We start from the raw sequence: 15,268 nt of genomic DNA, 5'->3' as shown, positions 1-15,268 counted from the left end.
ATGCAGCAGTGGCAAGTGGTAGCTGTGGGTGTGGGAGGGAGGGAGTTGAATTGGAAGCGGTTTGCCCTCAGAGCTAGCTCCGTTCAAAAGTCCCCCTCCCCACTGCTAAACTTTGTCAGCACGAATTAGACTACTAGAATTAAGAACCTTCTGCTACGAGAAAGCCTCTTTCCACAATGTAATTACTTGTAGCTCACGAGCATGTCAGCTCTTACCTTTCCTTCTGTAACCTGTTAAATGTTACATTCCCTTTGTCTTTTCTATTTTCCAGAACTCAAAAAATTCTTGTAGGTGTTTGCCCACTCCTTTCCATTTTCTCAAAATCCTCTCCTATTTCAGTAAAATATAGGGCACCAGAAATGAATACTATATTCCTGTAACAGTTTCAATAAACTTTATGCAGAGATAACAGCTCCCTACTTTTGCTCAATATTTCCCTACTCATGCACCCAAGGGTTGCACCTGCCCTCTTAGCTATCACACTGCATAGCTACCATGTTTGGTTGAACTGTAGCTTTCTTACAGTGAAGTATCTGTAAAAAATTGACCTCAAGCAGCAATTTTCACATTGCAAAGCACTGAAATAATGTGAAATTTTTACTTCATTTCACTGTAAACCAACTCTTAATCGAAGAGGATTTCCCCATTCTGAACAAATTGATTCTAGGGAGCTGCATTTTTATTCCAAGCACAAAGAACGAGATTTTCAGTAGGGCATAATTCCACTGATTTAAGCAGAGCTATGTCGATTCGTACCAGTTGAGGATCTGACATCTGGAATGCAAAAATTAATTAAACATATGCATAAGTAGCATGAGAGGTCTGTAGGATTTGTTCAAGGTAAGAATTTATACCTTTCCTCTGACTCAAGTATAACTGATTATTTTAACATGGTTTTTTTGACTAATTACTTGAGGCATATTCCAAGGCACACACCCAAACCATCTATTTAACTATTTAGTCAAAATGACATAGGAACGTGGGGTAAGTTGATCACAGAGGTCAAAAAGTTTGAGGTACGTCCTATACACTAGAAAGCTGTAAAATGAACCTTTCTTGGCCAGTTTCTCAGCAGATGTTTACTAGTTCTCACAGTATACAGATATCAGGGCATCTCTGCTGAGCATGAACTAGCCTTACACATTTTAAATAAGCAATCTCTTATTTCAGTTATTTTAAATTATAATGACTACTGTGAAAACAATAACTTCTGATAGTCTAATCCTAAGGATGATTTAACCATATACCAGATCCCTCTCCAGCATACCTCCATAATGTGTAAGTTATCAAAACACACAAACAAAAACAAGTATAAATTAATTTAACAAAATGTGAAATGAAAAACCTGAGTTTCATTTTCAGGTTCAGAAAAGAGAATCTCTAGGGCTGTATGTGGTCAGATATCACAGTGTTGTTTTGGAGGAGGGACAACATAGAGGGGAACACAAATGACACGCTTCATTTATATACGAGATGGTATTAAAATGGAGTAAAATGGATCTCCCTCAATCTCCCGACAAGATTTCCAGTTTAAATGAGAGGGAAGAAAGACACGGTAGGTCCATGTGTTTCTCTTCCCGTTTAAAAAAAAAAAAAAAAATCAACATTAGTTTTATATAGACTCTTCTAAAATGATACATATCAATAGCTAACTTGGATCTCCTCACAGTGTATATATATATATATAGTTAGGGTTATCTTCCCCCATGTACTTTGCACTTATCAATGTTGAGCTTCATCTGCTACTTTGCCTAACTGTTCAGTTCTGTGAGATCTTTCTCTAAGTCTTTGCCATCAGCTTTGGATTTGACTACCTGGCATAATTTTGTATCTGCTACAACCTGCCAGCTCTCTATTAACACCCTTTTCGAAATCGTTTATGAATATGTTATGAAACAGTGTAAAACACAGCACAGATTCCTGGGAGACTCCATTCTTTGCCTGCCCTTCACCGTGAAAAGCAAACATTTAGTCCTACTATCTATTTCTTGTGTTTAACCAGTTTTTGTTTCATAAGAGGACCTTCCCTTTGTTCTCATGACAGCTTAGTTTCTTTCAGAGCCGGTGGTAAAGGACCTTAGCAAAAGCTTTTTGAAAATCTAAATATACTTTATCAACTGCATCTCCCTTTATTCTACTTGTTCGTCAACACTCTTAAAGTAAACTTTCTTTTGAGCTAAAAAACATCTCCACCAGTTCTCCTGAAAGCTTTACCTAGTTGTAAAGCCATATTAGGTAGACTGAGTTTCTGCCAGATAGCTTTCATTCCAGCCCTAATTTCAGTTACAGACTTAATTTGTGATTTAACTGCACCATCCAAGTCATAATCATATAGATGCAGAGAGGAGGGAATCCTATGCACACTAAAGTATTTTCACGAGAAACCACTTCCCTTGTACTTCTACAATTCTCTTATACAGGCTGATTATATACAGAACCCAGTGGAACCCTGTATGGGGGGAAAACTAGAATAGATAAGCCACTTAAATGCAGCCCCTTCTATTTCTGAGGTTGTGTTAGCATTTATTTGTGCTCTACAGATTCAAGGCTAGCTTCCATATCTCTGAAAATCATTGAAGATGTTTGGAAAGAGCATTGTGGGTTCTTGGGACATCTCAGGATCAGATCTTTTATGTTTACAATGAGCTTGAAATAAGAGCCACTCTCAGTAGTACTAACCACTTATTAAAAACTTATTTCAATTTCATTTTATGCCATAAAGAAAGTCAGGTTCACATTGGGAACTAATTACTTGTAAATTGGTTAAAAAGTAGTCTTCATTTATAGAAGCAGAGCAAAACACATGGAAGTTAGTTCACTAGAATCAGACAAGCTTTTCTACCATATAACAAGAGTAATATACCAGGTAGGAAATCAAGAAAATTATGCAGCTGCTTTTAGTACTTGTTTACACTTGTGCCAGGGTGTTACCTTTGGCTGCTAAATACTTCCATCTTCTGCCAGTTGTAAAACTGCCAACATGGAACTAAAGATCAAAGCTGATTTAAGAAAGCAAAACTCTTCTTTTAAGTTATAGATTTTCAAATGTTCATAACATAATATTCCCTGGATTCCATATTATAAATTTTTGCTGGGAGGTTTTTCTGGAACATTTCTGAATAGTGAACGTTGTAATGATTTGTTTGAAAAGCAGGCAATAAAAAGTCATGCTTTAATCCAATCTGTTTATAAGGAAGTAAATGCAAAAGTGAAAGTATTCTTCCGAAACATTTCTTAGAAAAGCAATAGTTGAAAACTGTATACATGTATCATTCATTTATAAACACAAGTAAGTTCTTCTAAGCTTTATTTAAAATTCTGTATATTTTTAACATAAAAAGATACCATGACGGCTATTTAAAACTTTAATGACAAATCTCAATTGCCTGTATAGTGCAGTTCTCTATTAATGGTATTCAATGGTCTAAATAACTTTTAAAAATTAAATAATTGATACAGAGTGCTTAGGCAGCTGGCTCATATTTGAGATGGTGCTATTGAATATCTGTCTTATGACCTACTGAAAATAATTTGGTAGCTGCACATCCACAGTATAACAGTATCCACATAGGGCCTGGATAGACATCTTTTGAAGCACTTCAAAAGGTGTACTGACAGATGTTCTCAGCTGAAAATCCTTTAAAAAATGGCCAATGTGCTTCAAAAATGATCCTCAAAGGATGAGGAACATCTTTGAAGCACTTCCTTTTGAAGCAGAGCAAAGCACATGGAAGTTAGTTCACTAGAATCAGTAAAGCTTTTCCACCATGTAACAAGAGTAATATACCAGGTAGGAAATCAAGAAATTGTACACACATAAAAGCATAATTGTACATACGTAATTTCCAGTCACGTCTACATACACCATGGCAGTGACTCTGAACTAGGGTGCCACCAGATCCTTTAAAGGGTATGACAGGTGAGAAGACCTCAGTGTTCCTAAGTGAGGGTGCCTCAGTGTTCCTAAGTGAGGGGCACGACAAGTCTCTCACTGGGGTTGTAGAGAGGCAGCAGCAAGGCACCAGACTTCCATGCGTAGACCCTGAGATGGTGCAGAGTCACTTGGAAGAACTGGATGCATTTAAGTCGGCAGGCCCGGATAAGCTCCATCCGAGGGTGCTGAAGGCACTGGCCGACATCGTAGCAGAGCCACTGGCGGGAATATTTGAACGCTCGTGGCGCACGAGCCAAGTCCCGGAGGACTGGAAAAGGGCCAATGTGGTCCCCATTTTCAAGAAGGGGAGGAAGGAGGACCCGGGCAACTATAGGCCAGTCAGTCTCACCTCCATCCTTGGCAAAGTCTTTGAAAAAATCATCAAGGCTCACATATGCGAGAGCCCGGCAGGACAAATTATGCTGAGGGGAAACCAGCACGGGTTCGTGGCAGGCAGATCGTGCCTGACCAATCTAGTCTCTTTTTATGACCAGGTTACGAAACGCCTGGACACAGGAGGAGGGGTGGACGTCGTATACTTAGACTTCAGGAAGGACTTCGATACGGTATCCCACCCCATACTGGTGAACAAGTTAAGAGGCTGTGACTTGGATGACTACACAGTCCGGTGGGTGGTGAATTGGCTGGAGTGTCACACCCAGAGAGTCGTGGTGGATGGGTCAGCTTTGACCTGGAAGGGTGTGGGCAGTGGGGTCCCGCAGGGCTCGGTCCTTGGACCGAAACTCTTTAATGTCTTCATCAGCGACTTGGACGAGGGAGTGAAATGTACTCTGTCCAAGTTTGCAGATGACACAAAGCTATGGGGAGAAGTGGACACGCCAGAGGGCAGGGGACAGCTGCAAGCAGACCTGGACAGGTTAGACAAGTGGGCAGAAAACAACAGAATGCAGTTCAACAAGGAGAAATGCAAAGTGCTGCACCTAGGGAGGAAAAATGTCCAGCACACCTACAGCCTAGCGAATGACCTGCTGGGTGGCACAGAAGTGGAAAGGGATCTTGGAGTCCTAGTGGACTCTAAGATGAACATGAGTCGGCAGTGTGACGAAGCCATCAGAAAAGCCAATGGCACTTTATCGTGCATCAGCAGATGCATGACGAATAGGTCCAAGGAGGTGATACTTCCCCTTTATCGGGCGCTGGTCAGACCGCAGTTGGAGTACTGCGTGCAATTCTGGGCGCCGCAATTCAAGAGGGGTGCGGATAACCTGGAGAGGGTCCAGAGAAGGGCCACTCGTATGGTTAAGGGCCTGCAGAACAAGCCCTATGAGGAGAGACTAGAGAAACTGGACCTTTTCAGCCTCTACAAGAGAAGGTTGAGAGGCGACCTTGTGGCTGCCTATAAGTTCATCACAGGGGCACAGAAGGGAATTGGTGAGTATTTATTCACCAAGGCGCCCCCGGGGGTTACAAGAAATAATGGCCACAAGCTAGCAGAGAGCAGATTCAGATTGGACATTAGGAAGAACTTCTTCACAGTTCAAGTGGCCAAGGTCTGGAACGGGCTCCCAAGGGAGGTGGTGCTCTCCCCTACCTGGGGGTCTTCAAGAGGAGGTTAGATAACCATCTAGCTGGGGTCATCTAGACCCAGCACTCTTTCCTGTCTATGCAGGGGGTTGGACTCGATGATCTATTGAGGTCCCTTCCGGCCCTAACATCTATGAATCTATGAGACAACATAAGCAAATAAGCAAAGGTGCCAGTCAGTTCACAAAAGTTACAAAGGGGGCCTCTCAAGTCCAGTGAAGGGTGCCTCAAATCCAAAAAACTCTATGTAGTGCAAAAGGGGGTTGCTTTGTCTTTTGGCATCGTGGTGCTCCAGTTTCCTCCTTCTCTTACAGTGGGAGGGTGGGGGAAGAACAGGGAGAACAGAACTAATAGCCAGTGAGCACTTGTGTGTGCTTGGCCTTCTTTGGCAATCTCCTGAGTCTGAGAGGCATACAAAGAATCTTTCTCCAGCAGCCAGGCTGGAGAGTAGGAATCCCTCTATGCATCTCTGCCTCCAGTCTCCTGGCTCCAGTGAGGAAGGAGCAGGAAAGAGGAGGGTCTCTGGTCTCCCAGAGCAGCATGCGCGTGTTTGGCTGTTCTCAGCAATCTCTGGAACATGAGAGCCATGCAAGGAATCCTGCTCTCCAGTTTTGGGGCTGCAGAGAATTATTCTCTGTATGGTTCTCAGCCTCTGAAACCAAGATACTGGAACTGTGACCAGAAAACCTCCTGTTAGACTCTGCAGCTGAAAAGCATATTGCTACATGCTTTTGCACTTTTGAAGCATGGGAGCAAGGAGGGGGGCGGAGGGGAGGGTGGGCGGAAGGAATGCAATACAGTCTTGCATTCAAAAGCTTGTCTAACTCTATCCAAACTATGCAGTTGGTCCAATAAAAATAACACCCAAATAAATCCTTGCCTCTTGCCATCACGACTATAACATCACACTAATAAGTCAACAAAGGGCCAGATTCCATTCCACCTATTAGATAAACAAATGGATTTAGACACCTAAGTCTGATTCAATCCACCATGCTAAAGCCTCTGAAACAAATATTCATCTCAAAAGGTGAATGGGTCCATCTTCTCACTGTTTTTTTATGATTGAGTCTTAAGGGTCAGATGATGCTGTGCTCCAGAAACAGATGTATTAATGAATTTTCAGGGTCTCTGACAAGGTGGAATAGAATCACACTTAAACCCTCAAAGCCCACTTAGACAGCCAATGGGTGGAATAGGGCCCAACAGTCTGATGATTCGATGGGCAGAGACTGAGCTGAACAGAACAGAAATGTACGTACAAATGGAACATTTCTTAAGAGTTTTCAAACAAACAAATTTGTAAAAATGTTGTGAAGTTGCCTGTGCTGCAACAGCTCTGTGGGCTAGTCACCAGTGAAATTCATCAATCAGTTTTCATGAACCCTGCATGACAGTACCCAACATCATCACCACACAGCTGATTTTGGGAAGGGAAGACTTACTGTTTATGTTCCCAAACATTATGGAACAAATATGATTTGGTTTAATGCATAACATTTTTACAAATGTTAATAAAATCCCTTTATAGAAGAGCCCAGACACCTGAATGAACTATTTCTGCTAAACCATATCTTGAAAAGAATGAACAACACAGGAGAGGAACAACTGCAGAAGAAAGTAGGACACTTTATACAAAATTAACTTGATAGAGTTCTACATTTAAAAGTTTCACTGCTATGGGGTCAACAGCATTCCTTCCCCCTTGAAAATGGTGATGTATCCTTAAATATTTAAGGAAGTGAGAAGCTACAATTAGGAGTGTCATCTCTACTGTAACAGAGCTCAAACCTGCTACAGTAGCATCTGTGCTGGGGCTGGGATGGATATTCCACAACCTGTCCCCGAGACTAGCTTCAGAAGAGATTGTTTTCCCACCTGACTCCATTTGTTCAGAAGCCACAAAGACCCTCAGGCCAAAACAGCTACCACAATACAAAAACACTAAAATAAACTGCGTTTAAGAACATTGCACATTCTGAGGATGATCAACTATGTAAAACGTGTACAATTATGAAGAGGAATTTTTGTTACACGGTAACTCAGGGGAAGGCCTTCACTGAGAGTTCCTTGCTTTCTGGGAAAGGAGAATCAGGTCTCAATAGGTCTGACATTCCTTCCACTATTCATTAAAAAAATAATTCTGTGCCTCTTAAGACATGTTTAATTAACCCTTCTTGTCTTTCTAGAACAATTTGCAGTATAAAGTCCTAGTGTTGGTTAATGGTTAGCTTGAACGGCTTGTCGCAAAACAATTCTATCTTCAAAGGAAACTTCAGTTCAAAGTATTAATTTTGTAGAAGTAAAATGGAAAAGAGTGCATGAAAATAAAAATAAAATCATAATTACAATGTATGATTACATTTAGAAAAAAAAAACAATACTTGATTTAAGGTAGCAAAGGTGAATTATTCCTTCCTACTGTTAAATGCCATCAGAATGAGTAGGAGGATATTGAGAGGTTGTCACACCTGTTGTTAGTCACCATTCATACATATGAGCCTCAGGGTTAAAAAATTGCCAAAAAAAATTAATATTAGAAAGCAGGTTAGAGTCCACTGGGAAATTATATGCACCTTCTGAAAGTTAAATTTCATCTTCACTAACAGATAGTTTGGCTACTATGTTTATTTCAGTGATACACATATAAACATAATACATATTATAAACATAATAATATGTACTTAGTTAGTGCCACAAAATTAAGTGGTGTCACTTATATAAGCACCATTTTTTAACATTAAAACATTAATAGGATTAACAACAACATATTTGAATTGGACATTAGATATATTTACATAACAAAAGATCAAAGATCATGAATGGTAACAGAAGTCCAAAATGAATAGTTTATTTCCCAATTAAGTACTGTATTAAATATAAAGTAACAGTCCACAACTAGAGCACTGTCATGGATGGGTATACACTATTCAGGAAGGACAGGCAGCAGAGAACAGGAGAGTTATGCTGTATGTAAAAGAGCCATATGACTGCTCAGAGCTCCAGTATGAAACTGGAGATAGGCTTGCTGAAAGTCTCTGAGTTTGGGTCAGAGGGGAGAGCAACAAGGGTGATGTCATGGTAGGGTTCTGCTATAGCCCCCAAGACCAGGAGGATGAAGCTTTCTTCAAAAAATTAGCAGAAGTTCCTGGTTCTCATGTGGGGTTTCAACTACTCTGAAATCTGCAATACAACAGCAATGCACAGGTAGGGTTCTGCATTTTCAGTTTTTATTTAAAAAAAAAATAAAAATTCCAGGAATTTTTCAGGGACACACCCAATCCTGACCCCGGCACCAGCACCTCCTGCCCCGCCTGGGGTCAGAGCTGGGAGCCCTGTGCCCCTGGGCAGTGGCTCCAGCCCAGTGGGCCTGTGTGGAACAGCTGGATGCGGTGCCCGCTGCAGGGAGTGGGGCCGGGCTCTCCCACCTGTCCCCCTGGCAGGGATCGCAGATCCTAGTGCCCAGGGCAGTGCCACAGCTGGAGCCACTGGGGTGGAGTTGGGACCCACCCACCCTAGGAGCGATTCCCATGGCCGCTCCCAGCCTGCCTGGGGTCAGAGCTGGGAGCCCTGCACCCCCAGGCAGTAGCTCCAGCCACCCTCCCTGGCCCCCAGAGCCACTGCCCCATCCCTTCGCGTCCAGCTGGAAACCTGTGCCTCAGGTAACTAGCACTTTTAGCTTACCGACACCCCCAGCCATTCCCCACGCATGTCGGTTAACAGGGATTTTTACTGTACCTGGTAAAATTGAGCGAACTAGATAAAGCGTGTAAATCAGTAAAAATGGGTGTAAAAACTAAATAATTTCAATTAAAATAAAATCATGGAATTTATTGGCGAAAATTGGTAAAAAATGAAAATGCAGAACACTATGCACAGGCAATCCAGGAAGTTTTTGGAGAGTGTTTGGGACAACTTCCTGATGCAGGTGTTGGAGAGGCCAACTAGGGGCTGTGCTCTTCCCGACCCGCTGTTCAAAAACAGAGAATAATTGGAAGGGAATGTAGAAGTGGAAGGCAACTTGGGCAGCAGTGAGTTCAGGATTGTAACAGAGAGCGTTGGAGAGCCAGGGAGCTCAGCTGGCTAGGCAAGGCACAGCAATTGCAGGTTGCTGGGGCAATGGAGCAAATGAAGCAGTTATTAGGCACCTACAAGCAGCCTGCTGACTGAAATGGGCTGGGCCCTGGGAGGACATAAGCCTGAGACTTGGGCTGGCAAGCTAGTCTAGCCCTGCCAGCTGCTGGGTTAGAAGCTCCTGCCCAAGAGAGCAACCCAGGGACCCTAGACTGTCTGCAGGAATACTGAGGCTTGGGGAACTAACAAGGAGCCCAGGCTGGGAGGTATGCCAGCGCAAGGGGTGAGGGAAGGTTTGCCCTCTTAAAGTGGCAGAGGGCCGCTTCCACTGTTGGTATGTTACAGCCCAGGGGCTTACAGTTTTAACGGAAGGTTTGGGTTGGGACTAGAGGGGTGGTATACGGAGATCCCATTGATGCCTCTGGGGCATGTGATTGATTTGAGCCCTGCCTGGAGCTGGCTTAAGGCTCAAGTGACTGTTGAGCCCGGAGCGGGCAAAGTGTAAGGCTGCAGAGTTAGACAGGGGTCAGCGGCCCAGTGTCTGGAAGAGACTAACCAGAGCTAGTGCCTCAAAACCAGGTCCGAGACAGTGGTTTAAAGAAACCTTACTAAGTGCACAGGATACCCTGATGTGCAGGAAGACTAGCAAGTATAGCAGAAGTCCAGCTTGGCTTAGCAGGGAGCTCTTCAGTGAGCTAAACCACAAAAAGGAAGCTTCTTTATAAGAAGTGGAAACTTGGACAAAACTAGGGAGGAGTATAAGAGTATTACTTGGGCATGCAGAGATGAAATCAGAGAGACCAAAGCACAATTGGAGTTGTGGCTAGCCAGGGCTGTGAAGGGTAACAAAAAGCGATTCTACAACTATGTCAGAAACAAGAGGAAGACCAGGGAAACTCAATGCTTTTTTCACCTCAGTCTTCACAGCTCCCAGACTATTGCACCTGGCAGCAAAGTTTGGGGAGGAGGTGAGCAGCCAGTGGTGAAAGAACAGGTCAGGGTCGATTTAGAAAAGCTGGATGTATACAAATCCATGGGGCCAGATGCAATGAACGCAAGGTGCTGAGGGAGTTGGCCAATATGACTGCAGAGCTGCTGGCCATTATCCTTGAAAACTCAGAGGTCCCAGATGATTGGAAAAGGACAAAGATAGTGTCCATCGTTAAGAAAGGTAAGAAGGATCTGGGAAACTACAGAGCAGTCAGCCTCACCCCAGTCCCTGGAAAAATCATGAACCAGATCCTCCAGGAATCCATTTCTAAGCATTTGGAGGAGAAGGTGCAGCATGGATTTACCAGGGGCAAGTCATGCCTGACTAACCTGACTGCCTTCTATGATGAAATGACTGCCTCTGTGGGTGCAGGAAAAACAGTGGGCATGATATACTTTCACTTTAGCAAGGCTTTTGGCACAGTCTCCCACAACATTCTTGCAAGCAAGTATAAGGAAGTACAGGTTGGATGAATGAACTGTAAGGTGGATAGAAAAGGAGTCATTGGGCTCAAAGGGTAGCAATCAATGGCTTGATGCCTAATTGGGAGCTGGTATCAAGTGGAATGCCCCAAGGGCTGGTCCTGGGGTCGGTGTTGTTCAGTATCTTCATCAATGACCTGGATGTTAGATGGAGCACACCCTCAGCAAGTTTGCAGGTGACACCAAGCTGTGAGGAGTAGTGGATATGCTGGAGGGTCGGGTTAAGATTCAGAAAGACCTTGACAACTTGGAGGATTGGGCCAAAAGAAATCTCATGAGGTTCAATAAGGACAAGTGCAAAGTCCTGCACTTAGGACAGAACAATCCCATGCACCAGTACAGGCTGGGGATCAACTAGCTAAGTAGCAATTCTGCACAAAAGGACCTGGGAGTTACAGTGGGCAATAAGCAGAAAATGATCCAGTGTGCCTTTACTGCTAAGAAGGCTAAAAGCATACATGGGCTACATTAGTAGGAGCACTGCCATCAGAATGAGGGAAGTGATTCTTCAGAAGGGATACAGAAAGGATGCGGACAATTTGGAGAGAGTTCAACGAAGGGCAATGGAAATGGTTAGGTGGCTGGGGCACATGACTTCTGAGGAGAGGCTAAGGAAACTGGGCTTATTTAGTTTGGAGAAGAGAAGACTGAGAGGGAATTTAGTAGCAACCTTCAGCTATCTGAAGGGTGGTTCCAAAGAGGATGGAGGTAGACTTTTCTTAGCGGTGGCAGATGACAGGACAAGGAGCAACAATCTCTAGTAACAGCAAGGGAAGTTTAGGTTAGCTATTAGGGAAATGTTTCTCAGAAGGGTAGTAAAGCACTGGGACAGGTTACACAGAGGTTGTGGAATCTCTGTCCTTGGAGGTTCTTAAGGCCCAGCTAGACAAAGCCTTGGCTGGTATGATATAGGTGGAGATGGTCCTGCTTTGAGCAAGGGGGTTGGATTAAATGACCTCCTGAGGACCCTTCCAATGCTAATTTTCTATTATTTTATTAATACTACATTTGAAATATTTGAAGTATTCCTGCACAAAAGGCAGAGAAGAAAAACATATTGATTTATACCAATCTAGTCCAGAAAGAACAGCTAAGAAAAATAAAATGAAAATGTAATTAAACATTTCACTTACACTCCACTTAACACGTTTATGGATTTTGTTCGCAGTCCATATCCAGTGTCCTTTAAATTGGAAATTATTCCTAATACACTGATATTGGCACCTTTAGACCCAAAATTTTCTTCACTGTACATTATCATGTGGGAGCTTGCAAAGTCCTGTTGAAGCAAACAAAAACATCAAAGGCAAATGTGAAAAAATTGTTTCACTGGGTCCAAGCAATAAATAGCACATAATCTTGAAACTTACACCAAGAACAGGCCGCAGGGACTGCAGATCCTCACTGTAACCACCCCAATCTTTCCAGTACTGGTATGCTCCTTCTTCTAGTAAGTATTGATGACCCGCAAACCTTGGTTTCTCATAAGCCACCCAACTGAAAAGGGAAAAGAAAGGCAAAAAACTGTGCTGGAGAAAGGAAACTAGTCAGTAAAAGAATCTGAATTTGTCCTATAATCCTTCAATAACAATGAATCCTGATTTAAGCAATTTGCTTCTTTTAAAACAAAGGCACATTTGTGACTCAGTCTTAAGGGTCAGATACTAGTGAATCTAAACTTCATATAGGTTGTAAGATAATTGCACTTAGACGTCTAAGTCTACTTAGACAGCCAAGAGGTGTCACAGGAACTGGCTCTGAAGGGTCCAATTTCTTTGTACATCCTGAAGTGAATATACAAAATTTGGCAAAAGTTATGAAGGCAAAGGAAATTTGCCTGTCCGATACAATTTCCATTTTCACATTGCTACTACTTGGACCAGACTCTCCTTCATTCTTAAATTAGGAATGTTGTGGCATCTCCTTCTACTTACAGTCCTCCCAGCACTTTTATAGACCCCACTGATGTAAACGGCATTGTCTTTTTTGATCCCAATTCTTCTTTTTGTTTTTCTTCCCCAGTAAAAGTAAGTATTTCTGATTCCAGTTCCATGCTTCTCCCTTCAAAGAAAGGCTTCTCATAAAGGACTACCTACAACAGAAATTAGATGAAGCAAGTTACAAAAAAGTAGATTACAAGGACAGTCCAGTCAACATGCCTTGAAAGCAGTCATTCCCTCTGTACTAAAGATTTATATGCAAAAGACTGGACCATGAAACTAGCCAGTGGGTCTCCACTATCTCAGTGTTTTGCCCCTGTAGATCATAATGCAGAACTAGGATTTAAATATTCATTATTCACACATGCAAGCAGCTCTCTGCTATCACATACATAATTTGTGGACTCATACACATACACTATAATTGGCAGCTGGTTTTTGAGCAAGACACACATACAAACCATGGTACTAGTCCTTGTCCTCCTTGAAAAAATAAATTGACATTATACACTGATGACTGTCATGTCTCTGGTATTAAAAGTGCTTGCCTAATAATTAAATAAATGTACTTGCTGTTTTTACCTTGGGCTCTCCAGTATGTTCAACTTTGCGGCCACCCTAAAAATAAAAAATAAAAATAAAAATAATTTGATCTCCAATAAATTTAAGTGTTCACAGATGTATTCCAAATGACAACTTTCTTTAAGAAAGAAGATTTTTCAAAGTCCATAGCATCACAGACAAAAATTAAATACTAATGGACACAGTTATACCTAGAAGTCCAAGATCTTTCTAGAAATGCATTAAAAATCCTATATAAAGATTTTCAAAATTACATATAAGCTATTTTTGCAAATTTTGCATAGGGCTGCAATATAACATGTTAGTATTAACATATTAGCACTAGGTGCCTTGACTATAGAATTTGCAAGCAGTTACATGTTACCATTTTCAAGGGTCTCATAGATCTAATGTAGGCTTCCTTCTTCTCCCAGAAGGCTAAATTAGGATATTCACCAGGTTCCAACATTAAAGGGATTCCCTGGAAACCAGGTTCTTCATAAATCAGCCATCTAGATAAGGACAAAAAAAACCCAAGGAGTTAAAAACTTCAGTACTATTTGTTAGTCATTCATGCAAGCAGTGCTCTGCCATCACACACATATGTTTGAGACACATGTGAGAAAAAATGTAATACTCTCAGGCTAGGAACAGACATTGCATTTGTCCCTGGGCATGTTGTGCCTGTGTTTGTCTTGGAACAGAAATATCCTGGAATTGGCATGTACACACATAGCCCTTCTAATCAGGGTTTAGTTAGCAGCTGAATTCACTGCCGCTTTTCTGCCATAGAGCCAATGATGCCATCCCAGGATAACTGTACAGACACACTTTGTGATGTCCCAGGATAAACTGCTAGTATTTCTTATCCTGTAAACCTTGTTAGGATTTATTCTGGGACAATGGATATGGACGTCTGAATGATTGCATGCTGTCCTGGGATAAAGTGGCTTATGTCAGGACTAAAGCAATGTCCGTTTGCAGCCTCATAGTACCTTGCAAGGATGTCACTGCAGTGCTGCAATAAAAGCAAATAAAGGACTGCATGTATTATTAGGACCCCAGCCTCAGAACAGATGTGCTAAAACAACCTTCTGCTCCTTGAGTCCCATTTTTCATTTGCAGGATCAGGGCTGTAGGGAGGTCAGTACAGTTAGCAGATGTTATGGAATTTGACCATATACATTTTTTCCTTGGAAAGCTGCTGGGTTTTTTTTTTATGAAGAAATTAGTTGAAATGAGACAATTTTACATTGAAACAGTTTTGATGAAAAATTCTGACCAGACCTAAAGTCACAACCTATTAGGTGTTACATTTTTAGTTTAAAATGAATCTAGTGTTCTGTAGAAAAAGGCAGTAGCTTAAAAACTTTGGAAACAGTATTTCTTCATTGCCTTAAAAGAGATGCAACATAGGTAGCAGCCCTTCACTTTCACAACACCTCCCTCACTTTGTATTTCAATCACACTTTTCTGAGTGCAAGAGCTCACAAACTATCCTTGACCTTTGTTAAGACTTAACGAAGAAATTGAATATCTGTCAGATGTTACTGGCAGCAAGCACTCTCTCTGTCCCTCTGTCTTGTGTAAAATTGATGCTAATCTGCATAGTTCTATCGATTTCATGCTTAATAAGAGACTTTGATCATACACAGGAAGCAATATAAAGGTAAGAATGTAGGCTCACAGTGCAGTGGTATATGGCCCAAACTTAAAGTGGTATGGAATTTCAACTCTTAAC

General features: G+C 42.0%; 1 protein-coding gene across 3 annotated transcripts in view; it reads right to left on the bottom strand.

Annotated features, from left to right (window-relative positions):
• Window positions 1-15,268, bottom strand: part of CRYBG1 (crystallin beta-gamma domain containing 1) — a 146,454-nt gene that overhangs the window by 19,433 nt on the left and 111,753 nt on the right. For all 3 annotated transcript variants that reach the window (XM_014605838.3, XM_006276732.4, XM_019499887.2), the window contains 5 exons: window positions 13,913-14,039; window positions 13,549-13,584; window positions 12,961-13,118; window positions 12,397-12,523; window positions 12,160-12,305 (listed from right to left, as the gene is read on the bottom strand). In XM_014605838.3, the coding sequence (XP_014461324.2) occupies window positions 12,160-12,305; window positions 12,397-12,523; window positions 12,961-13,118; window positions 13,549-13,584; window positions 13,913-14,039 (594 nt within the window). The remainder of the gene's footprint in view (window positions 1-12,159; window positions 12,306-12,396; window positions 12,524-12,960; window positions 13,119-13,548; window positions 13,585-13,912; window positions 14,040-15,268) is intronic.

Source organism: Alligator mississippiensis, chromosome 1 (genome assembly GCF_030867095.1).
Source record: "Alligator mississippiensis isolate rAllMis1 chromosome 1, rAllMis1, whole genome shotgun sequence".
Lineage (NCBI taxonomy): Eukaryota > Metazoa > Chordata > Crocodylia > Alligatoridae > Alligator > Alligator mississippiensis.
The sequence above is the reverse complement of the archived record's forward strand: the minus strand, read 5'-3'. Positions and strand labels throughout refer to the sequence as shown.